This window comes from Gossypium hirsutum, chromosome D11, assembly GCF_007990345.1.
Source record: "Gossypium hirsutum isolate 1008001.06 chromosome D11, Gossypium_hirsutum_v2.1, whole genome shotgun sequence".
NCBI lineage: Eukaryota > Viridiplantae > Streptophyta > Magnoliopsida > Malvales > Malvaceae > Gossypium > Gossypium hirsutum.
In genome coordinates, this window is record NC_053447.1 from 72,698,046 (window position 1) to 72,716,236 (window position 18,191).

The 18,191-nt window shown below is 34.7% G+C and overlaps 2 protein-coding genes across 4 annotated transcripts; both read left to right on the top strand.

The window, feature by feature from the left end:
- The first annotated feature begins 2,193 nt into the window (after positions 1-2,193).
- Positions 2,194-9,494, top strand: LOC107898847 (mRNA-capping enzyme). Of its 3 annotated transcripts, XM_041105333.1 has the most exons (19): positions 2,372-2,701; positions 3,091-3,251; positions 3,800-3,938; positions 4,203-4,354; positions 4,732-4,815; positions 4,894-4,956; positions 5,320-5,448; positions 5,536-5,748; positions 6,246-6,365; positions 6,773-6,822; positions 6,968-6,988; positions 7,076-7,130; positions 7,224-7,361; positions 7,829-7,951; positions 8,043-8,141; positions 8,384-8,473; positions 8,574-8,658; positions 8,758-8,891; positions 8,992-9,494. In XM_041105333.1, exons 2-19 carry the CDS (start codon positions 3,123-3,125, stop codon positions 9,118-9,120), a joined length of 1,953 nt encoding a protein of 650 aa, XP_040961267.1. In that variant the 5' UTR covers positions 2,372-2,701; positions 3,091-3,122; the 3' UTR covers positions 9,121-9,494. The 3 variants fall into 3 exon arrangements, with proteins under 3 accessions (XP_016679899.2, XP_040961267.1, XP_016679897.2); XM_016824410.2 differs by having other exon boundaries at positions 2,194-2,701; positions 6,968-7,130; XM_016824408.2 differs by having other exon boundaries at positions 2,381-2,701; positions 3,099-3,251; positions 6,968-7,130.
- Positions 9,495-14,271: 4,777 nt separating this feature from the next.
- On the top strand, positions 14,272-16,668 carry LOC107898070 (protein OCTOPUS-like). The gene is given in 3 exon segments (XM_016823621.2): positions 14,272-14,560; positions 14,562-15,632; positions 15,635-16,668. Coding segments are annotated over 3 exon segments (1,935 nt in total). The 5' UTR covers positions 14,272-14,476; the 3' UTR covers positions 16,415-16,668.
- The last annotated feature ends 1,523 nt before the right edge of the window (positions 16,669-18,191 follow it).

Sequence of the window (18,191 nt, forward strand, 5' to 3'; positions counted from 1 at the left end):
ATGAAATTGGTGTTCGTTTTCACTTTCCAACAACATTAGAAAACATTTTTGATATACCTTAATCGCTAGGATCGAGCAGTAAGCTCGGTGAATCCTTCAAACACAATCCTCGGAAGCATTCCTCGGCATAACACTCATGAGGGTCCCATTTGAATGAATTAGACAAAGCAGCTGAATGAATTACTGTCATATACAATAAGAAGTTTTCAATCGTGGTGCTTTTCTTGGACTGACTCCATAATTAAGTAATTTATGAATTATCAGAATGATGCTTCGGGACATAATTGCAATTATTTGAGCGTAATTGTATATGTCTGATTGATCCCTCCGCTAGTTCAACAAAAGCTCGATCGGACTGCATTTGAATCAGAAGAAAATTCTACGAATTTAGAAATAATTTAATTGAGTCAATTTATTCAATGTGGAATATTAAATTAAGTGATCGTGAGAATTGTTCAACTAGAGAATTTGATTAAATAATTTTCTTGAAAAATTAATTTGGAAAATTTTAGTGAATTTTATAAAAATTAATTTTGATCAAGTAAAATTAAATTAATCAAATTAATTAAAATAAATATGATATTTTTGGAAATCAATTTTCAAGTCAAACAATTAGCACAATGGGTAATTGAACTTGAAAATTAGACCCGAGATCGAAAATTGAACTTGAGAACCAAAACCTGAAATCGAAATCCAAAAACTAGTTGAATCATGCCCTATGTATGAAACTGAGTCGACAGTCCAATCGATGGCTGGTAGTTAAGTTAGTTATTACTATAGTTAGGTTTTAATTGCTTAATAAACCTTCAAACTTTCTTATAGTTACATTTTAATCCTACTTTGATATTATTCAGTTCTTTTACTTTCTTTTGTTAAAAACCCGTTTTTTTATTTTTTATTTTTTATGTTCTTGCTTATTATTCTTGCCTCCATTGTTGTGCAATCTAAGCTTTGGTAAGAAAGTTTGAATTTTTATCGATTTTTTTAGGGTTAAAGTTAATGGTGGTTTCTTTAAAATTTCTTCTTGTTAATGAGTGGTTAAATATCTAGGTGATGGTTGATGGAAATGATGGGTAATTGATTTTTGGGTTCGAGACTAAATTGCAAAATTAGACTAAATTGAATAGACTTAAAAACTTAATATTGACGCCCCTAAGGGAAAATCAAGATAAGTGAGATCAATAGGAGATCTTATTGAGCATCAATTTGATAAGTCCCGGATTAGTTGGTGAGGTCGAGAGATAAATTGGACTAATTTATCGAAATTGGTAAAATTGAGGTCAAGAGGTAAAACGAAACCAATTTAGGAGAAATAATAATTTAGATACCTAATTCGAAAGTCAACCAACCATTCCTTGTTATCCTATTTGATAGTTGTGAAGTTTGCTTTCTTTACAATTTGATTCTTTATTAGTTTTAGGTAATTAATTGATATAATCATACTCTTGCCTGTCATACTATAGTATTTAGCGAGTAGTTAATTAGACTCATTAATTCGCATGCTCTTAGCTTAGGAATTTGCTTAATTGCCAATTCTTATGGGTTCGATTCTTGGAATACTTTAATGTTTCATTAGACATTATAAATATTACAACTGACCTGTAATGCTTATAATAAAACCACAATAGTTATATTTTTTTAGTGTTAATTCTATGCCCAGCCACGGTGTTCGTGCGTCGGAGATTGGCATGCAGTCAGCCTCGTTGTAGCAGTATCGCGACAAGGAAGGCAGTATACTCTTTTTTGGTACGTTTAGGTCGGTGTCACAACATCCCATAGTGTGTGTCACGACATAGTAAACGATATGCTCCTTAGGTAGTCTAGAGGTGGTGTTGCGACATCAGAGCTGGGTGTTACAACATCAAGAGCAATCCATTGTTAGATCTTATGCCCTAAGTGTAATATTTTCGTCTAAGTACACTTGTAATTTTTCGAATAGATTGGTTAATAAGATTATTCATGAATTACATTAATAATTTGTTTATTGTCCTCACATGATTTTTATACCCAAAGCAAGATAAAAGCAAATATTACTCACTCATTGTCTAACGTTTAACTAATACTAAGCAGTGTTACGTGATTGGATCGTAATACAAAAGGACAACATTATATAATTGATTACAAACTAAAATGATTTATATAATTGTTATTATAAAAAATAAAAGCATATGAGGCCAATTCTAAAAAGCTAGTAAGGAAACCAAACTGAATAGAATGATTATGAGGGGAGGAGAAGATTCAACACAAAGTTTGTCTACTAAAATCAATCAAATACAAAAATAAATAATCACATAATTAAATATACTTAAGCATTAATTAAATAAATTAAAATTGATTGTTTCAAATCTTCATATTTCTTCTCTCTCCGGGCACGGGACTGATTTATTAAGCTTTGTATTTCTGGGGGGTTATTTACTACTATCTCTCTCTCTTCTTTTTCAAAAAACAAAATTACTTCCTCTCTCTAGGGTTTCGAAGGGAAAACTTTCAGAGAACCCCGGAGGGCACTCCCACCCTAACCCTAATTGTAGGGTTGTTACAGCTTACACGACAAGTTTATTGTGGTTATTTGATTCACGAGATTCAATTTGTTTTCTGGGAAGAATAAAAAATAGAGAGGAAATCAATTTTACTTTAGCGTCTCCAACGACGTTGGGGATCGTCTTTTTGATGCAGTTTCTACGTTGATTTCATGTTTCTGGTGAGTTTAAACCTAATTTCGTATTTTTCTTTTCGATTTTCTCTTTTTTTTTTCTTTTGCTGCCGAAAAGATTGCAGTTGCTTGCGTATATTTTTATTTGTTAGGGTTTTTCGAATTGTTTTTGATTGTTTCGTTCACTGGCTAAACAATTTATGGTAAAAACGAAAAACAAGGCATAAGTCAGAACAAGGAACACAGAAAGTGAGGGGGAGTGTGAAGGAAAAGAGCTAGAGCTGTTAGGTGGATTTGCTCTTAGATTGACCAATTTATTTGCTAGGAGAGAGCTAGCCATTTTATTTTTGATGATTTAGCATCAATTGATTAATGAATTTTCTTCCTGAGAATAGATATCTTTTATTTGTTTTCATCTTGCTTACCTTTTTGGATAGGTTTTTAGTTCATGGTGTTTGGTAGATGCTGAATGATTGCTGGTATGGACTTAAATGCTTCACCAGTACCTGAAGATGATGAAGAGATATATGAAAGACATATTGAACATTACTCTGCACAAGAAGAACATGTAGAATCTGCAGTTGAAATTTCGCGGCGGGTACTTCTCTGAATCTTTTATTTGTTTTCATCAATCATTGATTGGGAATGGTTCTGGCCTTTATTTATTTATTTTGATTTCTGGTAAGCATGATTTAGGCAGTGTCAGAATGAATCATTCTCAGCAATGAAGGATAGGCCAAGGTAGTGTTGTAGATGAAACAGATATTTTTTGTTTCATGTGAGCATGAGATGCTGAAGTTGTCTGGGTTAATGTAGTTGATTTGGAGTGGTAGCCACTTATTGGCTACTTAAAAAGTTAAAATCTAGTGGCGAAGGGACGTGGTGGCTTGTGTATGCTGAAAATTCTTTCCTCTTCAAAGGATTTATATTTGTGTTTGTGTTCATAATTTTTTGTTGTTATTATTATTTAACATGAAGGTTAGGTTACTGTTTCCTTTTTCATTTTGCATTTCCCTTATCTGTTTCCTGTCTAGTTTATTCATGTTATGCTGTGATATTTTTGTTTCACTCTTTAAAAGGTTTTTAATCTTCATATTTTTGCATCAATTTTCATTCATGCATGGTAATGGAATTTGCTTCTTTTAGGAACGTGAAGAAAGACGGAAGAGATTGAGAAGAGACCGATCGGATGACCGGCCAGTCCATGTCTCTCAGCCTCCTGTATATGATCACTTCTATCAAAATAGGAATCCCAGGTCTTATGATAAAAGCAGGATCCCTCCTGGTAAGACCGCTGACATTGCACACTAATTGCTAACTAGTCTCAGGGTTACTATCAATGTATTTTTAATAATCTTGGTATTCCATTGCCAAATATTGTAGTGCTTTGAAGTTTATGTTTGGTGTTGTTCTGTACTTCTTTTTTATTGTTAGTCATTTCATTTTTATGCTTAAGTTGGTGATTTGATAGATTTATTAACATTTCAAATTTACATTGTTGTTTAAGACATCACATTTTTTTTAAAAACCTTTTCTAATCTTTTTGCAGGTTGGCTGGATTGTCCTTCAGTTGGTCAGGAAATAGGCTGTATTATTCCTTCTAAGGTTCCACTTGGTGAATCTTATAATGACTGTGTTCCTCCTGGTAAAAGATACTCTTTTAAGCAAGTGATTCATCAGCAAAGAGTTCTAGGAAGAAAGGTATATGGACAATGTTGCTTTGACAATGTTAATATCTTTTTAATTATCCCATAAAATGCAAATCGGATCTTTTCTGTCATCATCTCTATCATATATGTGGCGCGTCAAATTTTTTTGTGAAGGACTCTAGAAATCCTCAAATGCAGGTTCATGTTATGAAAATGCATATAGGGACTCAGCTGGTTATATAAAGCTAGGTAGTAGACATGCTTGTATCATTCATGATTTACAAAACTATTTATTTTAAGGATGTGCGACAATGCCTTTGTGCATGTTACAAAAATAAGTTAGACATTAGTTTCTGTTGGGTAAGACTTGTAAAATGAGTTACGTAATTGGAGAATAATTTTTACCTTACCTGCATGTTCTGTTTTCAGCTTGGTTTGGTGATTGATTTGACGAACACATCTCGTTACTATCAAACTACAGACCTGAAGAGAGAAGGCATTAAGCATGTAAAGGTGAGCATAGGTTTAGTATAGTTTACTGCTTGTCTTGTTGCTTTCAGCTTTGTTTTAACTTTTTGGTTTTTGCTCTAGATTCAATGCAAAGGAAGAGATTCTGTACCTGAGAATGTGGCTGTAAATACCTTTGTTTACGAGGTACTTTTGCTATGATGCTTGTTTTTTGTTTCTACTAGAATGTCTGCTGTTATCTCTTCTTAAATGTGATTCCTGTGATAGTTTAAGTCCCAACTTCCACAGTTCATTTATCAATTGACGACCGAAGTTGTGGCTGGTATTATATGATTCCTTATTGTCTTGGCAAAGCCAACAAGCTACCGTCTTGTAATCTCAAACACATATTAGATGTTATCTCATGATCACCAATCACCCCACTTCTTCTGATTGCACTTGTACTTATTTACATGTGGCATGCAGATTCTAATTATTACAGATTCACGAGTTACTTATTCTAATGTGCTGTAACCAATTAATGCATTTTCCACGTAATTTGTTTATCAGGTGTCGCAATTCCTCCTACGTCAAAAATCAAAGAAATATATTCTTGTTCATTGTACCCATGGGCATAACCGTACTGGATACATGATTATTCACTATCTTATGCGATCACAATCAATGTCTGTTACTCAGGTCAGTTATTCTTTGTTGCATTCATCTTTTAAACATCATTTAGGAATTCATAGCGTAACATCATTTTTTGTTTTTCCTTTTGTGCAGGCGATAAAAATTTTCAATGAGGCACGCCCTCCAGGAATCTACAAACCTGACTACATTGATGCTCTGTATGCATTTTATCATGAAAGAAGGCCTGAAATGGTCGTCTGCCCTTCAACTCCTGAGTGGAAGAGGTCTTCTGACCTTGATCTCAATGGTGATGCAGTTGCAGATGACGACGATGATGATGGAGGTGGAGGTCCAGCTGCATTACCTGTACGGATGACCTTGTAGTATTTTTGTTTTTTCATCCCTTTTTTTTTTGTATGTATTAGCTTCATAAGGGCTTTAAAAAGTACTTTGATATATCTAGCCTTTTATATCCATTGCTTCTCTTCCATATAGAAGTTAGATTTTTGTTTCTCTTTCATATGGAAAAGGTTAGATTTTTACTTTTTTTTATTATCAGAAAATGACATAGTTTGATAAATATTATGTTTGGGGTTATCTTCATTGGTAGCATATGTAACTTCTGCTGGTGGTCGGTTTCCTTTTTCTCCCCTAACCATGTAGATTATAGAGGAGGTGGTTTGTTGTGTTACGACAAACTTTCAAATTGTATTAAGGTTTGTTGTTAAGGTCTTGCTAATTGATACTGAGGTATGCTTGTTTTTGTTTCATCTAGCTTTATATATCACGTTTCAGTTTTGCTCAAGTTTTGGAACAAGTATTTTGTTTAGATTTCAGCTTTGATAAGTCCTTTTTGATATCAGGAGAATCATGAAACAGATGCAGTGTTGACAAATGATGACATTTTGGGAGATGAAATACCTCGTGACCAACTGGAATCAATGCGGTCATTCTGCTACCAGACATTGAAGTTAAATCTTGGAGTATGCACTTTAAATCAGTATATTTTTAGCTACTTATTCACGTTATTGAGTCTATGAGATTCAGAGAGAAATAGTTTTCATCAAATTTGTGATAGACAACATTCACAGCTTTTTTATCCACCTTTTTTATTGCTTTACATTTTCTGTGATGATTTCCTAAGGCAATTAAATGATGACTTGGTAGGCTTTTTTTGCTTTGAATATGGTAGCATGACTTGTAATGATAATATCTAAATTATAAGAATATTTTCTCTGAACGATAACGTTAAGAGAACTTCACCATTTTATAAAGCCAAAACTGTTGAAAACTTGAATACCTTCTTTTCAGTTAACTCTTTCTCTTTGTGTTTTACTCGTAAGAGTTTTGGTTTAACATGAGTTCTGGCATTCCCATTTCTTGAAAGCAGGCTAGAGGACATGCACAATTTCCGGGATCGCATCCAGTTTCACTTAACAGGTCCTCTAGATGTTAATTTATTTCTTAATATCCTCTGGGATAAAGTGAATGTTGAGCTAGTCCTACTTAGTCTATTTTGTTATTATTATATTTTGGTCTGGAATCTTTATATAAAAAAATGATTTTTCTATGTTTGTGCTTACAGGGACAATCTACAACTTTTAAGGCAACGTTATTATTATGCTACTTGGAAAGCGGATGGAACACGATATATGATGTTAATAACTGTTGATGGTTGTTACTTAATTGATAGGAGTTTTAATTTCCGAAGGGTTCAGATGAGGTTCCCAGCCAGACACCCAAATGAAGTATGTATTTGCATATCTACTTTTCTTAGGAAAACTTTGGGAATTTAGTGTCTTACAAATCTTATTAATTTGACATAATTTTCAATTTGCAAGGGTATAGGGGAGAGAACTCATCATTTCACATTGCTTGATGGTGAAATGGTAATAGACACCTTGCCAGACTCGCAAAAGCAAGAGAGAAGATATCTCATTTATGATATGATGGCAATTAACACTGTTTCTATTGTAGAGGTTGGTTGTGCTTATTTGTTACAATTTTTTTCTTTTTATTCTGTCCAATTTGGCATTGTAACTATATTACTTAACTGATAGTTGAGTTGAAGTCTTTCTCTATAGTTATTTAATCTTACTTTACTCTAGGCTTCTGAAGACTATATTTTAAACATTTTTAGTCGGGCTTGTCAGAAATGCTTTTTGTCTTGAGTTTGCTTTAGGTTTTGATCTCCCTAACCCAATTCCCGAAAAGCATTATTTTGATTAGGAACTGCTTGTCATTCAATTGGGTAATGATTACGAAGTAAAGTTTGTGAAGGGAGCTTTTGTTGGTTTCCCTTACTGATTTCTGTTGCTCTTTTTATTCTGGAATTCGACAGTGGAGCCAAGCCATTAAATCTAGGAGTAGATTGAAATTCAGAGACAATGGTTTTTTAATTTTCAGAATCATGTTTTCTCCATTTTCTCATAAAAATCTGATGCAGCGGCCCTTCTATGAACGATGGAAAATGCTGGAAAAAGAAGTGATTGAGCCTCGAAATTATGAACGGCAGAACATTTACCAGAGCAGGAATCCTTATTATCGATATGACCTTGAACCCTTCAGGGTACGTATTGAGGAGCACTGATTCTTAATATACTGGTCTATTTCCTACCTTTGTGGAGATAGGCTGAGAATATGCTTAATTCTGTTCTTAGGTGCGGAGGAAGGATTTTTGGTTGCTATCCACTGTAAATAAGGTTTTGAAGGAATTTATCCCTAGGCTCTCTCATGAGGCAGATGGTCTTATTTTTCAGGTGATTGAAGAGGATTACTGGATTATGAATCTCAAATCTTTCAGTCTTTTTTATTTTACTAATTCTCTTGTTATGTAAATGATCTTTTGATTGGATATTTAGTATGTCAGCATTTGTACATATATTCATCCAACATCTTTTCTAGTTTCACACACTATGTCCTGCCCATCCATGTATCTTTAGACTTTGTGGTACTTACACATGCAATGTTATGAAAATCACTGGTTTTTTTTTCTTGCCAGGGTTGGGATGATCCGTATGTACCTCGCACTCATGAAGGTCTTCTGAAATGGAAATATGCTCGGCTGAACTCTGTTGACTTTCTATTTGAGGTTGTGCCTCATTTTCCTTTTAATTGGTTTTTTATGTTAAATTTTGGCTTAAAAAATTTGATGACATTGATCCTAAACTGAAAGCTTTATGCATCTACAGATTAGCAGTGATGATCGTCCACAACTTTATCTCTTTGAACGGGGAAAAAGGAAGTTGATGGATAGGGATACAGTTGAATTCAGAGGTTGCTGTTAATTGTGTTTATTGTGTTTTTCTGCTTCATTTGAAGTCATGACCATCGGTATTGATTTTCTTTTCTTGTAATTCTCTGAATTTCTTGCAGATGTTTCAGATCCTCCATCTTCATTCTCTGGGAAGATTATCGAGTGTTCTTGGGATCCTGATCAGCAGGTGTGGGTCTATATGCGGATCAGGACAGATAAGTCGACTCCAAACGATTTCAATACTTTCAAGAAGGTCGGTCGGACTGTCTACCTCATTGCTAAGTTGAGAAATAGTTTTTAAAATATTGTTGCGGAGCTAACTGCAGTAAGATTTTTGTTTATGCAAAGAACAGGTAATGCGAAGTATAAAGGATAATATCACAGACGAAATCTTATTAAATGAGATTAATGAGATTATTCGGTTGCCCATGTATGCCGATAGAATAAGGATGGACAGCAAGGCTTCAGCACGACGCAAGTGACATTGGGTTGTGCAGTTGCTTGAGATATCGGTATTGGATGGCTTGGGTGTGCTGTGGTTTCTTATGGCGGTAAGGTAATGAGGCGGTTGTGTTGAGCAGATGACGTTGATGAATCGGGTGGGTCACTGGGATATGATGTATTGTAATTAAAATCTGTCAAAATCTTTGTGGTGAGTGGTATGATCCAGGCAGCGGTGTAATAGTTCTTGAATAGTGTTACGCCAAGTTGAGTTGAAAGGTGGTCTGAGACTAATTTTCTTATAGTTGGCCAGATCAAAGAGGATTTAGCATTGCAGAATGCATGCATTTAGGGTAACCGATGTATATTATTGTTTATTGTTTCATTTTAATATTTTGACCCCTTCCTAGTGCTAGTGGTTGAATTAATTTAGTATTGTTTGGTCCTAAACAACCGCACCATATTGGATTTCAACACATCACTTAAACCAAATGATAATATGTCTTAGGGCGTTAGATCTCTCAAAATTAGACACAGCCAAGTTGACATCGATCTTGCGTTGTCTTAATTTTCTTTTTTCTTTTTTCCCTTTTTTGATTAAGGAGGCCTGAGATTGTGTTATTGTCGAATTTGAGTTTCTTTTTGAGATTACATGAATGCATTTAAGACTGTTATGTTTGGTCTATACAAGATTATTATCCGTGCATGCTCAGTTAACATGTTATGATTTTCGGTATTAGATTTGCTCCTCAAAAGGATTATTATGCTACTAAACCATTCAAGCATATTCTATTTCAATTCTGTCAATGAGGTGATGCAGCGATTTACCAACTTCGGTGATTAAACTAGGTTTAAATTTATACAAAACCTACTTGTGAGATGACCATCAAAGTAAGGAGTTGAGTTCAAATGAACAACCATAAATTCTGCGTTATAGATGGTAAAGTAAGCATTAAAATTCTATTTCAATTTTAGTGAACTTAGATTTCAAAATTTGGGCAATTCTTTGGTCAAGAAACTTTGTACAAAAGTTGGTCTTGGTCCAATTTTTATAGTTTTTAGTTAATCAACCGCATAAGGTGAAGAGAAATAAGCGAGTGTAGCACGGAAATCAAGCATAAATGGGCTCCATTCCTTGGATGAAAACTCAAAAAAAGGGAGAGGTCTTTCTTGCGAGCATTATTTTTTTGCTCACCATCTTTCCAACTCCAAGCATGTTTTTTTTTCAACTCACCATCTTTTGAAGCATTATTGATTGGCTCAACTTGTAAATACAAAAAAAAAAGGGAGTGGTAAAAAAAAAAGGAACAGAAGACTCGTCTTTGCCTTTTCCCTACCCCCTTTCACCTCTGAAAAAACTGATGATTCTCATGCAATGTTAGTATACAATAGTTGAGGAGCTACTTTATTTTATTGTAAAATATCAAAGCATGTGAAATGAGTCAGTAGTAGGATAGGTTTCATAGGCCTTATAATAATAAACCACATCAAAGGCAAGATCTGTTTGGAATATATCTGCAAATCCCTAAGAAGGTTTGCCTAGAAACTCATAATATATATCTCTTTGTGACCTGCACTTGAAGTTGAGTCTTGTCTCTGCAAAAAAAAATCCATATAATTTTGTCTGGCTTTAATTGCATATATAACAATGCCAAACTCCTAATTCTTTCTTGGGATTCCTCCATTCCACTCTGCATTTAAACCTATTATTATGATTATGTAGTCATACTTATTTCCACCTCCAATTTCAGTGGCTTGGACCTATTCATGTGTTACTCCATTTGCTTAGACTAATCATTTTTACTTCTAGAACATCATTGCAGCTGTTCAACTTCAGTCAAAGGATTTTATCCTTATCTGTTGGTAAATCCTGGTGGATATTTTAATAATATATTGTATTTAAGATTTTAATTTTTTGTGATATTCGATGAAAACAATGATTGGTTGATAGAAAACCTATCATTCATTATCTGCCAATATTTTGAGAAGATTATTTTCATAAGAATTTAATGAAAAAGGGTTTTAGTTCATGTATTTTGCATTGATGATGAAATGAGAAATTGAGGATACAATTATTGTTATTATTATTTTTTTCTCTTTAATTGTTTTGGGGGCATATTCCATTCTATTGTCACGCACATGCACCAATTATCACTTTTCTTGCTTTTGTACATCATTTAATTGAAGATAAAATCTATAATATGATTACAGAAATTGAATTTCTTCGCTCATTACAATGGGGAATACAACGTTTTCCTTTTCTTTTATCACAAATGTTTTTTTTTATATTATTTTCTGATATAATCAAATCGTACAGTTTATGAAAATTAATTTTTTATTATTCTCAATAATGGGTAGGCAGTGATATTAGTCCCCTAAAAAGGGGTAAATTTGCTACTTAATCCTTTAACATTTTATAGAATTATATTTTAATTTTTAAAAAATTATAATTCATCTTTAATTATTTTCAAAGTAATTTTTTAACTTCGCTCTTCATTCATGTCAACCCCTCTTATTCATATGTTGTTTGTATGGTGTGTGTGGGGCAAAAGGAGTCGATTAGATTGGCTTTTTGTCACTCCGTAATATCTTTGGTAATGATGAGCTTTCCTTTTTTCCTTTTTTCTACAGTGAAACATGCATTTGCATCTGAGTTTTTTCTTTCTTTCTTTTTTCCTTTACAGCTTATAATTTTCCTGAAAAAAAAAAGGTGAAAAGATATTGGGAAGGAAAGTAAAAGAAAATGATTCCATACAGATCATCTATGTATGTAAATCTGCCAATATATATGGTTTCTGTGTATAATTACGGATGGATGATGATAGGCTTATAATAAGATTACATAATTTGCTATAAATCAGTGGAGTCCATTAGTTAGTGCTCATGCATATCTGCTGCTCTTCAACCTTGTTTAAGACTGATGGTAAAAATAATCGGAAGGTCCCTGCATTAGATGTTAGATTGTATTTTTATCCTTCTACTAAAAAAGGGGAAAATTAGTCCCTGTATATTAGATCAAAGAGCAAACTAGTCATTTCTGATAAAAATTGACATAGCTGACAGAATAATCAAACAGTGACAAATGGTGTGCTACATGTACCTCATCTTGATGTAAAGTGACCAATTTTTAATAGTAAAAATGAATGAATTTTTTAACAAACAGACCAATTTACTCTTGATCTAACATGTATAGATTGATTTGTCTAATTTTTTAATAAAAGGAGTAGAGTGCAATCCGGATTCTAATACAAAGGTCTCCGTGATAAATTTACCGATCTCAAAATTGATGGAACCTTTCTATCCATCGCGACTCGAATAAAACTTATTTTTTTAAAAAGAAAATCAGAAAATGAAAGTGTAATGAAGAGGGAAATAAATTTCAATTGGACAATGATAAAAAAAAAATTGGGACAACAAACATAACACAAAAAAAAAAGAAAAGAAAAGGATTGATTTGAGAGGTAGTATAATATTAGGCATATAGAGAGACAAGTTTTGATGGGGACTAGTAAAATAAATTGGAGTATCATACTCTCAATATATATAAGATATGACATGCAAAAGCTAAAATTGAAAAGGATGGGTGAATGTTGGGATAGTGGAACAACAAAAGAGAGGGAAATGGTTGATTGGAATTGGAATGATGGAAAGTGGCCACAATGCTACAAGTTTGGTCCCAATTATTTTGGCTACATATCATTTACTCCTTATAACATTATGAATGTATACTTTTCTTTTCTTTTCTTTTTTTAATTTTAAATATTAAAATATACCCATCAATACCCATCATTACATTTTTATACCCATCAATATATAACCAATCAACACCAATATTCAGATATTCATTAAGGTTTGAAGGGTGCTTCAATTTTAACACTGTTAACTTTATCAGATATTGGGTTTATTTTTAAAAAAATATATTTTTATATTTTAGAATTATAATTAAATAGAAAAAATATTAGAGGTAAAATTCATATTAAAACAATAAAAAAAGAGGTGGGGTTTTGATGATATGGATAGAAGTGAGGAGGGTGAGAAAAAGAAGAAGAAAAAAGTGGAAGGAGTAAGATGATAGTTGAGCCGAAAACCAAAACCCAATAAAGACAAAGCCTAGAAAGTAGAGAGAAAGAAGAATAAAGTGAGACAAAGTGTTAAAATGATATTACTACTTTTTGTAATTTTCTCGCGAAAAGATTTGAGTATCCATCCCTTGGAATAATAAAGGACAGTGGAACCTTGACGTTTCACTATTTCATGCAGACAGCCAAAGCTAAGGACTCCCTTTCACTAGCCTCTCTGCTCTGCTCTTCACATGCCACTGTTGGATGGGTGGAGACAGTGGTCGACCCACGGTGGCTTGCTTTTTGGTTTACCCGGCGGGGACATATGTTGCTATTCCTCCTTGCATGCATGCCCGATAAAACAAACTTTAAAATTTTGTATTATATTCCCTCTTAACTAGGCATGGTAGCTTCATCTTAAATGAAAATCCTTTTTCAATTTCAATAATAAATAACAAGGACGTCATGTAATGCAAAAGCTGAATGGCAGGCAAACTGGGAAAACCATGCAAACACAAGTGTGGTATGTATAAAAATTGAAACTTATATTTATTAGGGGTGTAATATAAAAGAAAGAAAAGAAAAGGAAAGCGAAATGTGAGAGTCAGAGACGAGGGGGAACTGGCAGCTAGCTAGCAATAGCATTTCAATTCACCTCTAATGAGTGATGGCGTGGTTTGCTTTTGCTTTTGCTTTTGCTTTAGCTTTAGCTTTACCTTTATTTTTTCACAGAGGAATCTTTGAAAATCTAAAGCATTCCTCTCCTCTCTCACCACAAAGCTGATAGATTGATAAGTTGTTGTAAAAGCAAATTAAAGGGTTTTTGGGTCATGCATCTTCATTTTTCCTAATATTTGCCTGCTTAGCTAAAAGTACGCCCATCCTTTTGACTTTATTTTATTTGTTTTCACACTCACATACTCACACACAGGGTTGGCTTAATTTGGTTTGTTTTTTTATACAATAAATCCAAATTGGGTGATTATTAGTCCCAGGTTGTGACAAGTGGTTAAAGTAAATAAAAACATGATCAAATAATATTCCTCTTATTACGTACACAGGTTTGGTTTTTGGTACTCGTGTGGGCTTGAGACGAGACAAAGTATATGCCCAAAACAGCCATTGGACTGACAAGCAGAGCAGGTGCCCCTGCCCCTGCCCTCTCTACGCTACGCACATTACTCTTTCACATTTTTCTTTTTCTTATTTCTCTTTTTTCCCTTGCTATTTGTTAATGCTACCCCTTCTCTCTTTATCTTTTTCTCTCTTTCTTTCTCTCTTTCTTTCCTATACTATCAGATACTGTCCATTGCAACTAAACAATTAATTACCGGTTATGAATCCCAACGTGGAACCACCGTCGCATCCTGCATTAGCACCGCCACCGCTACCTCCGCAACCTCACCGTCCTTCCACTTCATTGTGACCGTCACCCTCACGAGCAGTTTACTGGCTTTTGTCCCTCTTGCCTCTGCGAACGTTTAGCTGTTCTCGAACCTTCTTCTTCTACCTCTTCTCGGAAACCTCCTATCGCTGCTATTACTTCCACCGCTACTGCTGCTCTTAAAGCTATTTTCAAGCCTTCTGGTGGAAGTGGTGCTCGACCTGGGTTTTTCCCTGAGATCCGGCGGACCAAGTCCTTCTCGGCCTCTAAAAACGAGGCTTTTTCTGGGGTTTTTGAGCCTCAGAGGAAATCTTGTGATGTTAGGGGTCGAAGTACGCTTTGGTCACTGTTTTATGAAGACGGTGAGAAGGACCTGCATGCTGCTGAGAATGGACCGTCTTCTGAAATTGTTGAGGTTGAAGGTCGAAATTTGGCTTCTTCTTCGAGTGTTGTTCAAGGTCCTGTCTTTGAAAGCAAAGAGGAAGACCAAACTGAAAGTGAAACCGATCGCCAGGACGACATAGAGATCATAGAAGAAGAACAAGTATCCACTGTGCCTGTTGCTACTGCGAGTTTTACTTTAACCCACGATAAAGTTGAAGAAATTGAGCGAGAATACGAAAAGGAATCGTGTCTAGAAGAGGAGCTGAAGCCCATGAAAGATCATATAGATCTTGATTCTCAAACAAAGAAAGCTTCTGGAAGGGATTTTAAGATTGCTGGAAGTTTCTGGTCAGCTGCTTCAGTTTTCAGCAAGAAACTACAAAAATGGAGGCAAAAACAGAAGCTTAAAAAGACAAGAAATGGAGGTGGGTCTGCGAGATTGCCGGTGGAGAAACCGATTGGGAGACAATACCGAGAAACCCAATCGGAAGTTGCAGATTATGGGTTCGGGAGAAGGTCTTGTGACACGGATCCAAGGTTCTCTCTTGATGCAGCAAGGATGTCATTTGATGACCCAAGGTATTCATTTGACGAACCCAGAGCTTCTTGGGATGGGTACTTAATTGGAAGAACATTTCCAAGAATGCCTACCATGCTTTCTGTTGTGGAAGATGATGCTCCAGTTCAACATGTTATGAGGTCTGATACTCAAATCCCTGTGGAGGACCACCACCACCACCGGCGGCGGCGGCGGCGGCTATGAATTCTATTAATGAGGATCAATCACTCCCTGGAGGAACAGCTCAAACAAGGGATTATTATTCTGATTCTTGTTCTAGGAGAAGAAAGAGTTTAGATAGGTCCAGTTCTATTAGAAAAACTGCTGCAGCTGTGGTCGCTGAAATGGATGAAATGAAGTCGGTTTCTAATCTTGATTACAGCAATGGACATAGGGATTCCAATTCCAATTCATTGAGAGAAGATTATTCAGATACATTCGAGATTGGTCTTAGAGACAATGCGTTATCAGTGTATGGAAATGGGGAGCGGAAAGGTTCGTCTACTAACAAGTGGCGTAGGTGGAGTAAAGCTTGGAATATTTGGGGGTTTATTCACAGGCGAAGTGTTAATAACAAGAATGAGGACGAAGATAGGTATTGTAGAAGTAATGGCGTGGAGAGGTCGTATTCAGAGTCTTGGCCGGAGTCGAGAGCAGGTTTCGATCCGAAAGTATTGCGGAGCGTAAGCTGGCGGAATAATTCAAGCAGTTTCGGTGGTGCAACTGCAAGGATGAACTATGTTGAGTCGAATGGACAGAGTAAGAAGAAGAGAGAGGAGTTCGTGTTGGAGCGTAATCGAAGCGCAAGATATTCACCAAATGACTTTGATAATGGACTGTTAAGGTTCTACTTAGCACCCATGCAGGGTAGCCGAAGAAGTGGGTCAGGTAAAAACAGGGGAAGCCATGCACATTCAATTTCCAGTAGCGTACTCAGATTGTACTGAATTTTCAGATTCATAAGCTGTTTTTTCTTTGGGTTTAAACGTTGTTAAGTTCACTGCATTTGTTGTTTAACCACATATGACATGCCTTTGGTATTATTCTTGCTGCGGGCTGGTTGGAATTGGAAGGATTAAAAAAACAAACAAAAAAACAATAGCACCCTTAGATTTAGTTGTTTGCCTTTACTTGTGAGTGGGCATGCATGCTTGCTTCTTCCACCATTCAAATAACAAAGCTTTTTTTGTTGTTGTTGCTATTCTATGTGTCTTGTTTCTAATCCTCATTTTTGTCTTTCCTCATGTTGTGTTTTTCATATTTTACCAGACAAGGTTCGGACAAACGGAATATATGTACAGATAAATAGAGCTTTGATTCAGTTTGGTTTTTATGTTATTTCATTGTCTCACACAATTAAAGTTGGCTGGTAAAGGCTGCAATTTTTAAAGAGTATGTTTCCTCGTAGCATTTGGCATGTTGTGGAAGTGGGTGAGAGGATGTGGGCTCACCTCATGCTCCTTTTTCTTTAGTTATTCAAGTTTCATTTTGTCACGAAAAATGACCAACTTATGCCCTTCTCCGTATCAACCGAGTCCATGCACACTCCAAATGGATCCTTACCAGACAACTTTATGTCAATGTTAGAGCTCATAAACAACAACAAAAGATGTTCCAACTTAAAATAGTTTTAGTTCACAAGAATAGCGGAGATAAGCAAAAGTGTTATGTTTTCTATTTTTAAAATGTTAGGCAGGATGTCAAGCTGGTATTAATAATCATTAAGGGAAAATTCAGTGCATGAGTTATGCAATAAATGGTGAAGTAATGATGATGATGCTTATTATTATTCCTCCATTAGCAAAGGTTAATCTTCTTCCCTTTGTTATCGGGATGCCGAAAAGGAATCTAAACAAAACAATCTTTGGAGTCAAAAAAGATCATGCTTTCTCCATTAACGACAAAGCTTTTTTATGTCTCTCAAGTCAAAAAGGTGACTAGGAAAATAATCCCACCATGTTCCTCCACAGAGTGGATTGGAATTAAGGAGATATAAATTTATTAATAAATGGGTTTTATGTTTTATGCTATATGGGGTCTGTTTTCGGCCTAGTTTAAAATTATGAGATGGGCATAAGAAGATGGCTGGTAGCCCATATCTCACCCAATCCCTACCCATCTTCTTCAACTTAAACTTTCACCATTCTAGTTGGGAAGATTAGTCCTTCTGAATTTTAAAAGTGAGCAACTAAGGATAATTAATCAAGACGTTAATATTTTTCATTAATTACTCATGATTTTAATCGATATAATCATAAATTTATACATCCTATCAATTTGATCTTAATTTAACAAATTTAGCTCGCGACGTTTGTGTAAACGTTGAGACTAAATTTATTGTTTTTTTTAGAATCAAAACTAGACTGATAAAATATATAAATATCGAGAATTAAATTTGTTATTATACTAATCAAAATTATGTATAATTTGAGGTTAAATTGTTCCGAATTTTTTTTGAAGGACCAATTTACTCAATATCTAACTACACTTTCAAACCCTTAACTAACTAAAAATTATTATAAATCCCATTGGGTACATTCTCAAAAATTTTCAAATCCAATATCAAGCAATGGGTAAAGTTTACATGATGAATTATTTTATTTTTTTCTGGTTTCAAAACAAACTTGATACCAAATAAATTTGTTTTGCTGCTTATAGAAATTATAAAAAAGGTGGGTTGGGAATTATCTCCCAAGGAAACTTGAGAATCACTCCCTACAAGAA

Bases quoted from the DNA above. Each gene is read 5' to 3' on its own strand.
- LOC107898847 (XM_016824410.2), top strand. From the start codon at position 3,123: ATGATTGCTGGTATGGACTTAAATGCTTCACCAGTACCTGAAGATGAT. The intron at 7,952-8,042 runs GTACGTATTGAG...TTCTGTTCTTAG, and splicing joins ATGACCTTGAACCCTTCAGG to GTGCGGAGGAAGGATTTTTG. The intron at 8,659-8,757 runs GTTGCTGTTAAT...AATTTCTTGCAG, and splicing joins GGATACAGTTGAATTCAGAG to ATGTTTCAGATCCTCCATCT.